We start from the raw sequence: 18899 nt of genomic DNA on the forward strand, positions 1-18899 counted from the left end.
CCTCATCTTCTAGTAAGCAACTGACAAAAAGGCCTGTCTTTTTTTAAATATATATTATTATTTTGGAGAGAGAGAAAATGTGAGCAGGGGGAGTAGGAAAGGAAGAGAGAAATCCTCAAGCAGACAACCCCCCCACCCCCGCCTGGCTGAGCATGGAGCCCCTCCATCCCAGGACACCAATATCACGACCCAAGCCAAAAATCAAGTGTGCCGGCTTAACTACGTGAGCTACCCACGTGCCCTGAAAAGGCCTGTCTTACATTAACTCTCAATACTATGTGACCCTGTGAATTCCAATTTAGAAGAAGGAAACAGGTTTCCCGCAACTAGATTACAGTTTTGAAAAAGGAAAAAATGCTAATTCTTTTTATTCACAAACACAAAGAACTCTGGAAGGAGCTATTGTTCTCCAAATTACTTTCCAAAACAGCCACTACCGATTATTTACCTAGCTAGCATTCATCCCCTCCTTCTTCCTAACAGAACCCCACCCCCAATACAAAGCCTCGAGGGAAGTCATTACCACTCCCAAATTCAGGCATGGCCATGGTTAGTTCAAGGGTAGTCACTAGTGATTGAGTCAGGAATGAGCATAGGACTCAATTCCGTCCAAAAAGATGTGAAAGTAGTCTGCTAGAGGTTTTTAGACAAAGTTTCTTCTCTGAAAAGAGGCACAGGAAGAGACATCTTTCTTCTTTTAGAAGTTCTTGTGTAGGTGTATAGAATTGTTGAATCACTATATTGTACACATGAAACCAATTGACATTATAGGTTAACTATACTGGAATAACTAAAAATTTTTAGTCAATTGTATTTACAAAAAAAAAAAAAATTCTTCTGTACGGATATGACACCTGGAATCACTACACCATTTTGCTACTAGCCTACGGATGAAGCCAGTTCCAAAGAGAGAAGAATTGAACATTGGAAAGAACATGAGATTTTACTGACATTGTTGAACTGATGTAATCCACCAACACCTGAAGCTGCTCATATGAGAAGATAAAATTTCTTATTTCTTAATCCATTTTGAATTACATTCTTGCTGCTTGTAAGTAAAAATACACTATTTTTTTATGAAATATATCCCAGAACTAATCTCAAAAAAAGTTTGTGGCTGGGATGCCTGGCAGGCTCACTTATGGAATGTGCAACTCCTGATCTTGGGGTTGTGAGTTGGAGCCCCATATTGAGTGCAGAGATTAACTAAAAATAAAATCTTTAAAGAAAAAAAAAAAAAAGTTTGTGGTTAATTCCACAAATGCATATTAGAAATTCAACAGGAATTATACTATACTAAGTGTTCTTGTGGAGTTAGAAAGTTAAAAAGAACAGTCCACATGAAAGAACAAACACTACTTTTCAAGCACAAACAATTCATTTCAATAAGGCATTCTCCAAAACAATTTATACACAAATTTTAAATTTTGATTCATGATTGAATTTACTTTTCCTAAGGTTTAAAAAAAAAACCTATAAAGTATTTAAGATGATATAGCCACAAGCTCTGGATTTGTTGCTCTATATCCTGAGACAAGGGTAAATAATCTAGCACACAAACAGAAGTCCAAGGCTGGATAATGGTGGATGGTACGACATCATGGTATTGACTTAAGCTTTGTGTTGCTTATATTCACAGGGCACAGGACAGTTTTTATATTGACAAGACACAGGCAAAATGGTAGGATGTGGCAGGCTGGACCTAGCCTACTGCCTCTTTTATTAAAATAAAAAATAAATAACCCTCTTACTTTATATGAATTTACAAATATCAACAACAAATATATCAGCAAACAATTTGGAAACTAATCTTATGAGGCTACATGGCTGACCTTACCTTGTTATCCCAAACCAAGTCCTACACATTCTAAACTTAATTGGTATAACACATTGGGTAATTTAAATTTACATTTGGCGCAGTGCTGTGTACAACTAGTCTAACAAACTTTTAAAAATTTACTACTCACTTCTAATTCTTCAAAATTTCAAAAATGACTAACTCAAAACCATAAAATTTTGCTAACATTAAGGATTGTACTTTTTCATTATTTCCATTGTTACAATAAATTATCTTGGGGCGCCTTGGTGGCTCAGTTGGTCATGTGCCTGCCTTTGGCTCAGGTCATGTTCCCAGGGTCCTGGGATCCAGCTCCGCATTGGGCTCCCTGCTCTGCAGGAAGCCTACTTCTCCCTCACCCTCTGATGCTCGCCCCCTGCTTGTTCACTCTGTCAAACAAATAAAATCTTTTAAAGATTTTATTTATTTATTTATCAGAGAGAGAGAGAGAGAGAGAGAGAGAGAGGGCTAGCACAAGGTGGAGAAGCGGCAGGTTAGGCGTCCCAATAAATAAAATCTTTTAAAAAAATTATCTTTATAAGTTTAAAGGTCACATGTTGTTTAATAAATATTAACAACATTTTAAAACTTAGGTCACAAAATGAAGCTGTTTGGGTCCACAGGCCTAAGACTTCAACAAAATATTTAAGAACAGGGTATTTCAAGGAAAAAAAAAAGAAAGAAAGAAAGAAATACATAGTTTGACCTGAAGAAACTGATCTTGTTTTGGGGAGATAAATTATATTCACAATTAAATGTCAATAACATAACAAGATTTTGTATCAAAACAATAGACCATAGTCCTAGATAATTATGGCATTCAGTGTTAGAATTTTTGGAGGAAGAAAAGAAAGGGGACCTGCAAAGGATCCAAATTTGAAGATGGGGGTGGGATGGGCATAATCCAACATAAGCAGCAGCATAAGCAAAAGGTTGGAGATGGGAATAAGAAAGGGTATAATACAGTAGATAGCAAGGACCTAGGCTAAAAGTAAAAATGAGAATGGGACGGGCAGGGGGGGTGGGAAACAACCTGGCTGGCTCAGTCAGTAGAGCAGGTGACCCTTGATCTGGGGATCGTGAGTTTGAAACCCACACTGAAGGTAGTTTACTTTTAAAAAAATGAGAATAAAGGATTAATAATTAAGTTGGAAATGTAAATTGGTGCTAAAGATCATGTATGCTTAGTTTAAGAATACAGCCTCTGCTTAAAAGAAATGGATAGCGGGGCGCCTGGGTAGCTCAGTTGGTTGGATGTCTGCCTTCGGCTTGGGTCATGATCTCAGGGTCCTGGGATCAAGTCCCACATCAGGGCTCCCTGCTCAGTGGGGAGTCTGCTTCTCTGTTTCCCTCTGCTCTGCTCCTCCCCACACCCATGCTCTCTCTCAAGTAAATAAACAAAAATCTTAAAAAAAAAAAAAATGGATAGCTGATTATTTCCTTATATTATTATTTCAAAAATTATTTCAAAATAACATTTGAGCAGGATTAACCTGGCTGAAGAATTCTGGATAAATCTATGGGGGAGGAGAAGAAGAAATCAGAAACAGAACGACCAGTTAGGAGGTGCTTATTGGTTAAGAACCAGGGCGTTAGCAAGACAGACCTGCTCTGCTACTTGCTAGCTGTGAGGCACTGAATAAGTTATTAAACACATCTAAGTCTCAGTTTCCTGTCTTTAAAGTGAGGTAATAATAGTGCCTATTTTATAAGGTGGTTGTGTGGCAAACAGTAATAGTACATGTAAAAACATTTAACATAGTGCTTGGTCTATATATTCAACAAATGTTAGTAACTATTACCTTCATTATAAATCATTTCAAGTGTGTGGTGATGAGGAACTAGACAAGGGCAACAGAAACTAAAAAGAAAGGATGACTTGGAGTGACATTTCCATAGACTCATGAGATGCTATAATTAGAAAAGACCCTAGAGAACTCTTCCAAAAACAAAATGACCCCAGTTTAAATGTCAGGGATGAAGGGAGGAAAAACATGGAGCAAGATAACTCAAGAGGTTTTGACTGCAAGAGTATTCAAAGAGGTAGACTTGGGATAATTACGTGTTAACAACATGCTTTAAGATATAAGCTACAAGTGGGGTGTCTGGCTGGCTCATTCGGAGAAGCATGTGACTCTTGATCTTGAAGACATGAGTTCGAGCCCCATGTTGGATACAGAGAATACTAAAAAAAATTTTTTAAAAAAAGATATAAGTTAACAATGAATCAGTCCATACCATGTACCAAACACTGTGCTAGATATTGATATAGTACATCTAATCCCCAGAACAACTCTGAAAGGTAGAGTATTAAATCAATTTTACAAAAGAGCACTGGCATCCTGCTTCTCAAAGCAGACAGAGGTTAAGTACCAGCCATATAACCTTGGTAATGGTAAGAAGCAAAGCTAGGTCTGGAAGCCCTATCATGTTTCCAAAGCCTGTGTTCTTTCTACTTTACTCACACTGCATCCCCCTTTAATACCAATAAAATTATATCACAAACATACTTGTAATTATTTTTCTACCTACCTACTTAAATATGGTGACCATAAACATATTCAATCTTTTCTATATTCTAAGAAAAATATAAAGGTATTCAGCATGAAAACAATGATGAGAATGAATTTTAAAAGCGTTATCAAATGGAGAATTACCATACTTCTAATGAAATATAGCTGAGTATACTATAAACTATAATATGTTAAATGAAAGCAATGACTAATCTTTTTCCATAAGAGAATGCAAACAAATCTGGCACAGCCTTTACATCATTTGATTATATTAACATTTGTCCCACACTACAATATCATTTTTTAAATGACACTATGCTCATAAAAGAAATATCTTACCACACACAGGAGAAGCATTTATATAATATCCCATCAAATGTTCAGTTACAGACAAAAATTCAACCACAGTAGAATGCCCAACCTGCTAACAGCAAGGACCACATGGTGGCAGGTGACCTATTTCTTCAGTGTGTTTCTCAGCAAATATTTTCCTCAACCACAGGGCCAGTGTGTTAGTTCTCCACCAGAATGTTACTTAATCTAAATTTCACCAGGATGAAAATACCAAGTATGCCAGAGTATGCAAGAAAGTTTCCTGAAACAATCTTTTCATCTGTATTCAAAAAAGTCAGAAAATACTTTCCTAGATTGACCAAACTATGTAGTCACAAACTACGTAACTTCTAGACTAGTAGTTCTCAAAGTGTATCCAGAGATCCCTGCGTGTCCCCAAGGCTCTTTCAGAGGATCCAAGGGGCCAAAAATATTTTCATAGGATTACTAAGTCATTATTTGCCTTTTGCACTCTCATTCTCTCACATCTGTACCCTGGAGTTTTCCAGAGGCTAAGACCTGTGGTATCTCAACAGACTGAATACAGGCGCAGACATGGGAATTTTTTTTTTTTTTTTAAGATTTTATTTGAGAGAGAGAGAGAGAGCAAGCGCACGCACAGGGCGAAAGGCAGAGGGAGAAGCGGACTCCCTGCTGAGCAGGGAGCCCAATGTGGGACCCATCCCAGGACTCCGGGACCATGACCTGAGCTGAAGGCAGACGCTTAACCAACTGAGTCACCCAGGCACCCCAGACATGGGAATTTTGATGTTTTCTATTAAGCCAGACATTAAAGATTAAAATGCCAGACATTAAAGTTATTTGCAAAAATGTAAAACAATGCCACTCTCCTCACTTTTTTCTTTTTAATATAGTTATTTTTTCATTAAAAGAAATTATGTTAGGGGTACCTGGATGGCTCAGTTGGTTGAGCAGCCAACTCTTGACTATGCATAGCTCAGGTCATGATCTCAGGATCCTGGGATCAAGCTTTTTGTCAGGTTACATGCTCAGCAGGCAGTCTGCTTGAGGATTCTCTCTCTCCCTCTGCCCCTTCCCTACGTGTGCTCTCTCTCTCTCTCAAATAAATAAATCTTACCAAAAAAAAATGTTAACATGTAATACTTTATTTTTAAATGAATATTTTTTAAATTTCTTAATTTTATTCTAATACAGTAAATATTAGTAAATAGCTCTTTGAGATCCTCAATAATTTTTAAGTTATAAAAGGGGCACACAGACCAAAAAAAACAAAAAACAAAAACCTGAGAACCACTTTTCTAGACCTTCCTATATTTATATTTATATAATTATAAATATATTTATAATTTATATACAAAAATCATACAAAATATAATTATATTTTGCCAATAAAAACTAATTTTCTAATTATACCAAAGAGATGTTGCTGCCCTACAGATAATTTCAGAAATTTGTCTTGATAAGAAAAATGTCTATAGACAATCTTTAAAAGAATTGTATCCATTAATTATAAAAAGAAATCACCTCTTATATCTTCCCAAAATAAAAACAACAACGTCAAAACTAAAGTGCTAGCTTACAGACCACTATCTATAAGCTTTGGGCATGAGTTTATCATCATGCTGTATACTTGTAATCTTCTAATAGCTCCTATACAAGAGATAGGGCTCTTTGAGAGGCCTACCCAGCAACTGTTCTGTTACGGAATAATCCTGATTCCCAAATCACAACAGGACTAACCAAGATGCTCAAAAGCAATTCTCTATACCACACTCTTAACATTTCCAAAATAAAAAGTTTTGTTTCATCTAAACTATTCACTATTTCTACTGTTTCTGGAAAATACATAAAGATTAAGACATCGAACTTCCATTTGGATCCAATCCTTACATTGTCAGTGAATTACAATAGATGTAGCAATCCATGCAGTTATTAGAAACCTTTAGGATGCTTGGTAACAGTTTTTTAAAAAACAGGCTGGAGGGAAACACCTTTGGAAAACAGTTTTTGAGGCCACTGGAAACAATAATAGATAACAATTTTGCATTTATGGGTCAGTCTTAAATGAAGATGAAAATCATTATTTTTAAAACTGTAATACTAATATTACAGTTAAAGGCCCTAAGTCAACAACTGTCTAATTCAACTTATTTAACTCTAGGCTATTGCAATAGCCAAGGAATGAGGTGACTAAGGACCATAAGCAGAAAAGCACTTAGAGGCTAGAACAAAATGATGCTTAGATATTTATTAATTCAACACATATTTATTAAATTCTCTACTGCTTGCAAGACCTTGAGCAAGCTAAGAAGCTCATAACTTGATGGGAAGATAATTCCATGGGGGGGGGGGAGTATACATAAACACTGAAGCTACTCCACAGACAGAATGAAAAGAATTTCTGAGAAGTGCTAGAAGAGAAAAGGAAAGGATGTCTTCTAACAGCAGAGATCAGGAAACATACATCCTGGCAAAGAAGGCATCTAACGTAGACCTTAAACATACAGAAGATTTCAACAAGTAACCAAAGGTAGTGAAGAGCATCCCAGGAAGAGGAAAAAGCATACATTCAAGAAACAGCAAGTATAAAACAGCTTTCCACAGAACCAGTGATGGATTCTAGGAAGAGACTAGACTGAAAAATTAGGTTGGAAGCAAAAAAAAGAGGGACATAAATGACAAGGTAGGCAATCTGGGACTCTCTTTAATAGGCAAAGGAAAGCCATTGGAAGGTTTGCAAAGTCATTGGAAGATTTACCACTAGAAGGCAAATCATCAGACGGTATTTTAATAATACTGTGGATTGAACAAAGTAGAAACAGGGAGAACAGTAAGAACAGTTAGAACACCATCAAAGCAGTCCAGTCAGGAAATAAGAGCTTGAGCTGGGATAGGAGGTAGGAAGAAGATGGATACAAGACATGCTGCATCCTCTTCACTAATAATTTACTTAGTTTTAAATGTTTCAAAACCTTAATTTATCACACAAAACAAGACTGGCACTCACATTATTTCCATTAAAAACCATTCGCATCGCAGGCAATATTGCAGCATACTCAAGTGTGCTTCCTTTATAAAAAGCTGTTAGGTGTAACTAACCATAATCTACATTAAGGCTACAAAATGGGTAATAAAGAACAGCTTATGCATATTTCCAATATTTTGAATAGAATCTCAGTATGCAAAAATTCATCCAAGGATGAACATTTTAAACTCAAAAATTTATTTGTACGTAAACACACAAAGTTTGGATCAGAATCTTCTATACAACCTTATAAGACCCACATCACTACATAATTATAATAGTCAACTTTTTAAAAAAATCACTTTTGGACAACTCAACTCAACTTGACCAGTATTTTTCTATGAGGCCCATATTTTTCAAACATTAGTGCCTTCCTCATTTTCTCCCCTCCTCCCTACTCACCTCTCCGCCCAACAAATTCCCTTTGTATGTCTGCAAGGCAAGATACTATGATACAGTGATTCTGAGGCAGTTTGAATATATAATTCTTATAATATAAATCTAGAATTATTAACTTTACTTTTTATAGGAGGAACCAATGACGTACTAAATTTCCATTTACATGAATGACAAATGCATCTAATAGAAATGATGCTTTACCATTTGGGGGAAACAAAGGGGGAAATACACACAATAGATGGGTGGCAAATCTTACAAACTTTGCAAAACACTGAAAAGCTGCATCTGGATTGCAGTCACAATTACAAAAGCAAATAACGAAGGCTCCAAAACGAAGGGAAAAGAGAAAAATTCTAAGTTATCGTTAAGAGTAAAAAAGGTTGATTTAATAGGAGTTTTTAATATAGCATCATTTAACACTCTAATTGGAAAAAAAACCCAAAGGATAATTTACAGCTCACAAGGACACAAGAAATAATTTCTATATACATTCTACAAGACAGTTACACTTCATTACACTTGCATGGGCTTCAATCCTTTCAAAGGTTTCCAAAAATACATAATCTTATAATAATTGAGGTTCCCCAATGACACACAATTTATTCTGTAAGCTTAACTATAACACATTTTTAAAGACATAACCAATTCACCCTCAACAAAAATAAGGAGTCACAAAGGCCCTCTACTTACTCAAAATCATTACATAAAGCACTGTCTCTAACTGCAAAAAAAGGTTTGAAAATCTGACAGCTAATAATCATAAAATGGGGTTAGAATTTAAAGAAAAACAATTACCCAACTTTTCCATTTTCCCTTTCTTTTCCTTTCCTACCAGATACACAAAATGTCTGTAAGGGTCTCAGACAAAGCTCTGAAGTAAAAATACAGTATATGTATACTTTACATTATGTGTATTCGAACCTATCACATATATGTACACATCACATATATTCACACAAAAAAAAGAAGTTCCTTCTTTTTTTGCTCTAAGAATTGAAGTTATATTAAACCCTATCCCATAAATTAAGTTAAATCACCGTAAATTAAAGAGTAATAAAATACTGCACGTAGATCTCTCTGACAGACTATATCCTGATTAGAAAAACCTCAGACTAAGACCATGACTGAATAAAAACGCCCAATCCTTGAAAATCACTAACCGGCATTTGGTTTCTGTAAGAGGAAAAGGGGGTCTTAAAATGAATAATCACATAGGCAACCCAGTTTCAGAAGTTAACGAAGGAAAAACACAAGGAACCAAATAAGAAATGTATGAAATGACAAGCTTTAAAGAATTCCCCCAAAGGGAAAGACTGACTTCAAGTCTCGGATATAAAGCATCCTTTGCAGGTAGAAGAATCTTTAATTGAAAAAGGGGGAGGGGGGCACAACAAAAACCTGAACGACACGCAATGGCAAAGAAGTAAAAGAAACGGGTCTTTCCTCCCACCCCCACTCCAGCCCCCACCCCCACCCTCGCAGGACAATAGGATCAGGGTCCTAACTGCAAACTTTAAACGGATAAACCAGAAGCAGTTTTACTGCAGCTCTAACTGCAAATCTGCCCCTCATCCCAAACCTAGCGCTCCCAGGAACACTTCTGCCCTAAAAACATCACCAAGGTCTCGTTATATACAAATCAGACCCATCACAAGATTCTTTTTCTCTCCCAAGTACCTGGAGGATCCATTTCAATATAAAATATCAGTTCTGTCGAATAGGGCATCATCACCTCCCTCCAGTCTGCGTCATCGCGGTCCATACTCCACACCGTATTGTACATCGCGCTGTCAGGGGCAGGTCGTCAGGAAATATATAGAAAGCATATATTTTTTTATCTGATATTTAAAAACCTAAAAATATAGATCTGTAAAGTCCCACACGGAAATGTACTTCGGGGTTTCCAACGGCCAGTACAAGTCCAGCCAACTACCAGGATGAGGATGGGGTCCTCTCCCCTCTCCTCTTACAGCACTCAGCAAAATGCCCCCCCGAACTTTCAATCTACGGGCTTTTTCTCCTCGGAAAGGTACAGGGAGGCTGGGGGGGGGGGGGGCAGAGGGCTGAGGTGTTAAAAAGCAGCTTCCCAAAAATCCCCTCCACACAGTCGCTCTCCAAAGAGAAAAGCTCCCACTGCCTCCAAATCTTTCCTCGGCAGCCACTTTTGTGTCCTTCGAGGGAGGGAGAATGAAGAGGGGGGAGAAAAAGAATGCGCTGGGAGAAAGGTGAGGAAGTGACAAAGGAAGGCATAAAAAGGGGGTGGGTATTGCGTTCAAGTTTCGGGGTCCCACTGGTCTGCAGAGAGCGATCCCCTCAGGGGCCGGGACTCGGGCTCGGTTCCAGTCAAGCTCAGAACCGAAGCTGCGGCAGCCTCGAGATGGGGGCCCGTCGGAAAGTCCAGTTAGCTCTGCCCGGCTGGGCGCTCCCGCCGGGCTGTAAGTAAGCCCGCCAGTGCCGGCTCCCCTCACGCTCTGCCCTGACTCCAGCCACTAGAGTTTCATTTTAACGGCACGGAGGGGGACACCCTCCCCCGCCTCACGCTCCCCCGCTGAGACACCACCCAACCGCACCGGGCAGGGGGGATAGGCGATATCACTACTGCTCCTTCCCCTCTATTCTGACTCGATGTATTGGGGATTCTATCAGATGCCTGTGAAAGTGTTCGGAAAACTGTCCTCCACGTTGGCTTTCAACTCTCCCCAACGCTCTCTGGGTTTCGACTTCTTAATCATGCATCCTCTCTCCCCCCAGCCTCAATCAGAATGGTACGGTCCGGGCGCTGGCCGCACGCCAGGAGTCAGTGCCGGGAGCACGCGAGCCAGGCTGGGAGGGAGAGGAGAGAGGGAAGGAGGGGGTAGAAAGAGAGGATAAGGTGAGTGGTGATTGGCTGATCCGGGTTGCCGGAGCCCGGAGCCTGCGTCTTTTGTCTGCCTTCCTCCAGCAAAGGAGCGGGAGACGGCTGCGCGCCCCAAGCGGGCCAATCAGGAGGAAGCCGGCGCTGGCCGGCGAGGCGGCGATTGGTCAGAGCCCAGTTACTAAGCGGGACAAAGGCAGAGGGGGAAAGAAAAGAAGAGGAGGAAAAAAAAAAAAAGAAAGAAAGAAAGCGCAAACGGCGGTTACTGACAGGCTGGGCGAGCGCTCGGGGGCTCAGGCTGCCCGGAGACAGGCGGGGCTCCCGCTGAGGCTCGGTCGGGCCGGACAAGGGGGGTGGGGGGGAAGGACGAGCTGGCTCGAGACACCTCTGCCCAGAGACTGGCCGCGGGGGAGGGGAGCGGACTGAGAGGGGCGCGTGCTGTCACTTGGCGGGACGTGCGCTCCTCTGGTCCCTAGGAAGTCCCCGGGCAGAGTGCCCCCCACAGACCTCTTCACTGGGCTGGGACAGCCCCCAAACCCCGCGATAAGTTGTCTAATAAAGAAAAGGTCCGTAAACCCACTTGCAGGACCGTTACCACTCGGTGAGAGGAGATGCCCATGGCCCCGTGTAGCCTTCCCAGGCCGCTACGCGAACACAGTCCGTCCGGGCTTCTTCCTTTGAGCAGTTCCTCTGCGCTTCCCACCCAAGGACTTTTGAACCCAGAGGTAACTCACCACACCTGAAATAAATAGGGAGCCACAGCAGGCCCCTCAGCTCGAGTGCTCACGCCAGAAAACATGCCTTGAAATTACAGTGCGAGTGTGATTCGAGATAAATCACAGGTGTTAGAATCCCTAGCCAAAAGGGCTCTATTCTGTTTCCCTGACAGACCCCCTTCCGCATACACCCAGTCCCTCCCCCAAGCTTAAAACTATGATAGGCTTCACTATGAAAATGCTGAATATTACCATGCATTTCAGAAACAGCTAATTAACTTGCTGGGGAGCACTGAATAGCCAAAAGCAGATTTGTGTCTCCTGAAGGTTATGCCTGGAATTGCCATCCTGCATACCCTACAATACAGTCTGGGGAGGCCAAAAACTGTTCCATTTCCTCTTTACACAGAAGTAACAAAGCCCATTGTGTTTGGGTTGACAACCTGATTTAAGCCCTAGTGAAACCTCCCACCCTGAGTGGCTCTGCTATATTGATTCCTTCCTGTGGAAGAGTTGCCACGTTTCACCCTCTGCCTCCTAAAGTGATTCTGCCTTCCTTAAAGGTGCTCTAAGTTGAGACAGTTCCTGGGAGCCAACAGTCGAAATGTGTATGGGTTCTGTGTAGAGTCTTGAATTTAAAAAGGCCAGTAAGAATAAATGGACAGGGTTGAACTGAGGAAACACATCAGGATTCTTACATGCTTTATTTTTTTCCATTTCTGAAATCCAAACCTGATTCAGAAGCCAGATCAACTTTTGGGACAGAGTATGTTGTTAATTTGAATGTCCTGAGCCGTTTCTCGGAGTAGAAGATGCTGGAAGATCAACTTTAATTTGTGGCTGGCTTCCCAGCAGTCTCTTTACTTCACCATATCTGGGAGCCAGAAGTACTCACATGTGATAACTCAAAAGGCAGAACAATCAGTCAAGGGCAAGTTGGTTTATTTTTGTTCACTGGTGTCCCTGTGCATTCCCAAACAAAGTGAAGGTGAAGAGACGAAGTGTGGAAAAGATAATGGCTTTCAGATTTCCACAGCAACTTTTGCCTGGACCACTTTTCATCATTTAGTGGTGGGGTTTCAATTTCTAATATGCAGCGCAATCACCCAGCCTTTCCCACACCTAAGACTTGGAAAGATGTAGTGAAGAAGCAGCACAGTATATAATCTAATCCTCAACACTGGCACATGGAGTAAAGCTTGTGTCAACCTTGCCACCTAAAATTATATGACCCAACTATCCAACAAATAAAGCTTTGAATAGGAGACCTCCAAAAAATAACAGTGATGCAAGAGGCAATGATGAATCAAGGGGAAGCACATTTCCTTTAGATGGGCTTGAACCACTGCCCTGTTATGGTGGGAAGTGCCCGTCATATGATGCTGGCTTTACTTTCCTTCAGTTGAGAAATAAAAGTGAGGTTGTGACTGCATGTCATCAAACCACCTCAGGCTTTTTGGCAAAGGCAGAGAATGTTAGCTCTGGTGTCCTGGACCATTTCCATCCTGGAGAATTATATTTGGCCTGGGTGTGGATTAAATTCAGCTCTAAGAGCTCAAACTCCTGGGTCACAACCTGCTACTTTGGGATTTTTTTCCCCCTTTGTCTCTCTCCTTTCTCTTTTTAATTTTTAAAAAATATTTATTTAGGGGCACCTGGGTGGCTTAGTCGGTTACATGTCTGTCTTCGGGTCAAGTCATGATCCTGGGGTTCTGGGATCCAGCCCCACCTTGGGCTCCCTGCTCAGTTGAGAGCCTGCTTCTCTCTCTCCCTCTGCTGCTCCCCTTGCCTGTGCTCTCTCTGAGTCAAATAAATAATAAATAAATAAAACCTTTAAAAAGTATCTATCTATCTATCTATCTGAGGTGGGGGTGCAGGCAGAGAGAGAGAGAGAATCCCAAGCAGAGTCCCCACTAAGCGCAGAGTCCAACTCAGGGCTGGATCATGACCTGAGCAGAAATCAAGAGTCAGATGCGCCTAACCCAACCGAGCCACCCAGGTGCCCCTCTTTTTTTTAATTTAAAGTAGTCTTAGGTAAATCGAAAAAATCTGTCTGCCTTCATTTATGTGTCTGTGAAATAGGAGATTGCCTTCAGATTTATGCAAGCTTCTTAGCTTATTGTGAAACACTGAGAATAAAAAAAATGCCAGTTAAATACCTAGAATTAATAGTACCTTCTGTAACTCCAAATGAATAGGATGTCCTTCACTTTTCACCCTGGTATGGTCTTGCTGTCAAACTGTTCAAATATGCTCCATTTCCCCCTCTTTATTTCAGAGATGGATGAAATATTTCTCCTGTGCACTGAATATAGGGTATGATCTCAGAGCTCTCCATGCCAGCAGAATCAGCCTGGAACTCAGCCAAAAGTTCTTCGTGATTAAAGGTGCCATCTGAGCACACAATATTTTTTAAAAGCCTTGCAAAATGGAAACACACTTTTATTTTTTTAAGGTCACTAGCTTTAATGCCAGGACTGACTTTAGCCTTTGGGGAAGGATTACTGGCCTCAATCCCCCTCTTCTTTTTTTTCCCCCTTTCTCATCATTTTTCTTGACCAAATATCTTATGATAAGGCCAAGTCCAGCAGCTAAATAAACTCAGTAAATGGTATTCCAAGAAAACTCTACAAATCATCAGTTGCAGATCTGAGGACCTCCTCAGCCATATGCCTTGTAAGTTGGGCATCTATCAAGTTTTGATGGAAAAGTTTTCCTTTATTTTTGTAAAAAGTAAAAAGACCAATGCTAGTGGATCTTCCAGAAAGGCCTCTCACCGGGGAATTGATAGTCATCTCTTGAGATAGTGTCTCAAATCATGATTTTACATTTTTTCAGAATGGTATTCCTTTTACTTGGCATTTGCAATTTTTTCCCCTCTCCTGCACATCTTTCTTAAAACTCGAAAAACTATGTGATGGGGATGAAGGAGTGCATTGCTTGTGATGAGCACCAGGTGTTGTATGTAAGTGTTGAATCACTAAATTGTACACCTGAAATTGATACTATATTGTATGTTAACCACCTGGAATTTAAATAAAAACTTTTTTTAAAAAGGAAAGAAAAAAGAAACTACTACGATAGTGTTAATGATATCAGCCCAAGGCACTGAAAAATTGTAAATATTGAATGAATGAGTGGTTTTCATAGAAGTGGCGTTCCTCCAGATGCTGCTAAACTCCTGGGTTTAGGGGGCACCGTCTGAGGGCTTCCTCAGACCCCTCAGCACATGATATTGATCTTCTCTGCCTCACTCACCCCACTTTGGGTCCTCCTGCAGCTTTAGGGGGGGTCACAAAAAAGCAGGTGTCTCTCTCTCTAGCGTAACATACTCCCCTCTTTTTGTTGTCTGCCCTTCCAGCAACACAGGGGCCCACCTGGATGGAATATATGCAGCCGCTGCAAACTTCCCCTCCATCAAGGCAACAGCTTTCAGCTCAGCTCTCACCAGGAGAGAGAGAGCAAATGAGATCCAAACGACAGGAACAATACTCTAGGCTGTTTGACAAGGGCAGGGCACAAACAGGGCAGGCAGCTGGTGAGCTCTGTTACCTCATTTAATCTCCATAACCCTGGAGGAGGGTTGTGTTTTTATTCTCATTTTACAGATGAGGAAATTGAGACCCAGAGCAGTGAGGGGACTTGTTCAAAGTCACTCAGCCACTTAGTAGCGGAGCCAGCATTAGGGCCCTAGGTCCTGACAGCCGGTTCAGTACCTTCTCCCCAGCTTCCCTCTCCCCTTCATTCACTTAGCGAAGGTTTATTGACGCTTCCAAACACTGGGGATACAAAAATGAATAAAACAGAGTGCCTAACATTGAGTCTGGAGCCCACAGAGGGGCCAAAAAAGGAATAAATAATTATAGGCATGTAAGCACTATAATAGAGAAATTGACCAAGTGAACAGGGATGATCTCTGCCCACCTGCAGGTGAGTAAAGGCTTCCTAAAGGAGATGACGTTTGGGCTGCCAAACCTACATACGTCTGATTTAAACATATGGTCTGTTTATTTCTGTTTCCCAAATCTGTATGATGAGCTCCAGGCTTGAAAAATTTTCACTGAAAGCTGACCCAAAAATTCAGGTCACCAAAGAGTCCCTCATCATCTTTAATCAGACTCTGCAACAACCGCCTTATAATCTCCCTGCCTTGCCTCCTACAGTGCATACTCTACACAGAATGACGGCGCTAAATAAAAAATGTGATCGTATTACTTCCTTGCATACCCACACCGCTGCCTTAATTCCTTCTGCCTTCAGGCTAAATTTTAAGTCTCAGCCTGGCATTCAAGGCTTTGATGATCTAGCCCCTGCCTACCTCTTTCATCTCTTCTCACCCAGTTTTTTCCTGTCACTCCTAAGACTAGTCATACTGAAGTACTGCAGTCCTCAAAACAGTAGAAATTTCTCCTCACAAAACACACTCCACTGTTAAGAGGCAAACTCCCACTTATATGCATCTGATCTCTCAGACTCTGCTCATGCAGCCACCTGCACAGCCCTTGGTACACTATGTTCAAAGTGTCTGTTTCCAGGTCTATCTCTTCCTCATGATGAGGGATTTCCTCATGGGTGGAGACCATGTTCTTGAATCATTAGTGCCCAGCATCAGGCCTGGCACACAGTGGGTAGCCTATGAACGTTCTTTGAGCAAATAAAAGTTGTAAGAAGAAACTAAACTCTAAAAAGTTTCTGCGGCAGCCTAAGTTCAGGTTACCCTGATAATCCTTTCTGTAGGTCTTCAGCTGATTCCTGCTTATTTAAGAAGACAAAAAGAAAATTAAAAAATTGTAGTTTTTGCTTATAGAAATGCAAGGGACAGGCAGTGACCCTTCTATTCTGCTGGCTGCCTCTAGCGTCTTCATCACAGACACTGAGTTCTGCTGTCCTTCTATTTTATCAGCTGTAAATTGTTTGCAAAATTCCAAGCCGCTTGTAGGAAATTCAGGAAAACTCAGCCGCAAGAAGAGAAACTGGTTTCATTTTCCAGCCCAGCTTATTTCTGAAATGTAACACCATATAGGGTTTTAAAGTATGCTCACTTCCTGTGGTCATTATTTCAATAGTTTGGAACAATTTGCAGTTCGTGCCTCCGTTCTGGAATGTACAATGATTACCCTCTAATTCCACAGGTCTCAAATCTGAAACTGTCTTACATGTTTCGTTGTTACAGGGCAAAATAAGTGCATTTCCTGTTTTGGACATTTTGGTTTAAAGTTAAAAAAAAAAAAAAAAACAGGGGCGCCTGGGTGGCACAGCAGTTAAGCGTCTGCCTTCGGCTCAGGGCGTGATCCCGGCGTTATGGGATCGAGCCCCACATCAGGCTCCTCCACTGGAAGCCTGCTTCTTCCTCTCCCACTCCCCCTGCTTGTGTTCCCTCTCTCTTGCTGGCTGTTTCTATCTCTGTCAAATAAATAAATAAAATCTTAAAAAAAAAAACAACAATAGCATTGTCCCTACTTCTATGAACAATAAAATCGCAAGCATCCTTTAGAAATATTTTATAAAATAAATATGTTAAAACAAGGCCTCCTGCACCCTCCCCCGACACATCTGCAGGGACTTCATCCTTGAAATCTGCGGAGATGATGCAACCTCTGGGGCTTTAAGGATCACCATTTGAATAAGAAAAGTACAAGTATAGAACGTGAAAGCCCTGGTCATTTATATCATCAGCTCTGAGAATTTGAAAAATGATACACTCACAGTGATGTTGTTTTGATTCAAGAGTGGGGACTACCATGGGGCGCCTGGGTAGCGCAGTCGTTAAAGCGTCTGCCTTCGGCTCAGGGCATGATCCCGGCGTACCGGGATCGAGTCCCACATCAGGCTCCTCGGGATCGAGTCCCACATCAGGCTCCTCCGCTATGAGCCTGCTTCTTCCTCTCCCACTCCTCCTGCTGTGTTCCCTCTCTCGCTGGCTGTTTCTCTGTCACATAAATAAATAAAATCTTTTAAAAAAATAAATAAATAAATAAATAAAAAGAGTGGGGACTACCTTGTGTTCTCCTCATCTTATGCTTCTTGCAAAGGAGGCACTCAGTGAAGATCACTATTATTCCTTTTGGATCCTGTTTCTCCCTTCTTAGTACCAATGTGTGAAATTCTAAATGATGTAATTTAGAGCTAAGTAAAGGCACCCAAGGTGCTGGGAATATATATTCAAAAGCAACATCTTTTCATATTGTAAACAAAAAAAGTAATTAGTCATCGCATATATCAAATATGTAATATGATAGTTGCACTTAAAGTAGATTTATCAAATGTTAAAAGTAGAAGGGAAGAACAGTTCAAAATGACAATCCTTTCCAGTTCAGTTCAACCTGAGCCCCTTCCACGTGCTAGACCTTGTGCTGAGTGCTCAGTAAAACAGTATTCCTTGATGAGCCCACCACCTAGTAAGGCAGACTCATGTGAACAAGCAATAACAGTTTCTGACCCCTGTGCTTTCAAACTGATGACTCCCTGATGCCTTAAGATCAGGGCAATATAGCACCCTTTATTCACCCTTTCCATCAGGTTTCCTTTCGAACAAGTTTACTCTGTTTCCTAGCCTCTTCCTGACCTCCTGGACTGCTGAATCTCAACCTCACACTCCTCATTGATTCTGTTCCTGCAGCATTGACTGCTGGCTTGTGTTCCCTAACCACAACTCAAATGTGTCCCTTTTCTTTTTTCAGGACAATGGAGAAAGCCAGCCCATTATCCTACCCTGACATAGGACCTGTGGTTGATGTTTCTCCTGAGTTCTTCCAGAACTCTGCAAACAAGAACTAGACAATACTATACCCATGGACTGCTCCCTCTTTGAAATCTCAATTCTAATAGATGACTCTCTCTGACTTTCCCCCACCCCCTTTTTCTTTTCCAAGCATAGACTTTGGGGAAAATGATTACCATCTAATACCACTGTAGTGAGTAGAATAGTGGCCTCCAAAAATGATATATACAGGGGCACCTGGGTGGTTCAGTTGGTTGAGAGCCTGCCTTCGGCTCAGGTCATGATCCGGGATCGAGTCCCGCATTGGACTCCCTGCTCAGCAGGGAGTCTGCTTCTCCCTCTGCTGCTCCCCTTGCTTGTGCTCTCGGTCTCTCTCCCTCTCTCTATCAAATAAATAAATAAAATCTTAAAATTAAAAAAAAATATATATATATGTATAAAATCCTCTTATCTTGACAAATATATCTTCACATAAACGTAGAAGACTAGGTTCAAATTCAGAATTCATGGGTCCTTAGA

The 18899-nt window shown here is 41.0% G+C and overlaps 1 protein-coding gene across 3 annotated transcripts in view; it reads right to left on the minus strand.

The window, feature by feature from the left end:
- PIK3R3 (phosphoinositide-3-kinase regulatory subunit 3) overlaps positions 1 to 10590 on the minus strand; it is a 123947-nt gene extending 113357 nt beyond the window's left edge. For 2 of the 3 annotated variants that reach the window (XM_045799656.2, XM_087865857.1), the window contains exon 1: positions 9767 to 10590. In XM_045799656.2, the coding sequence (XP_045655612.1) occupies positions 9767 to 9872 (106 nt within the window). In that variant the 5' untranslated portion in view covers positions 9873 to 10590. The remainder of the gene's footprint in view (positions 1 to 9766) is intronic. The other variant, XM_045799657.2, reaches the window with a different exon arrangement.
- Between the last annotated feature and the right edge of the window lie 8309 nt (positions 10591 to 18899).

This window comes from Ursus americanus, chromosome 12 (assembly GCF_024610735.1).
Source record: "Ursus americanus isolate L20-20 chromosome 12, mUrsAme1.1.p, whole genome shotgun sequence".
NCBI lineage: Eukaryota > Metazoa > Chordata > Mammalia > Carnivora > Ursidae > Ursus > Ursus americanus.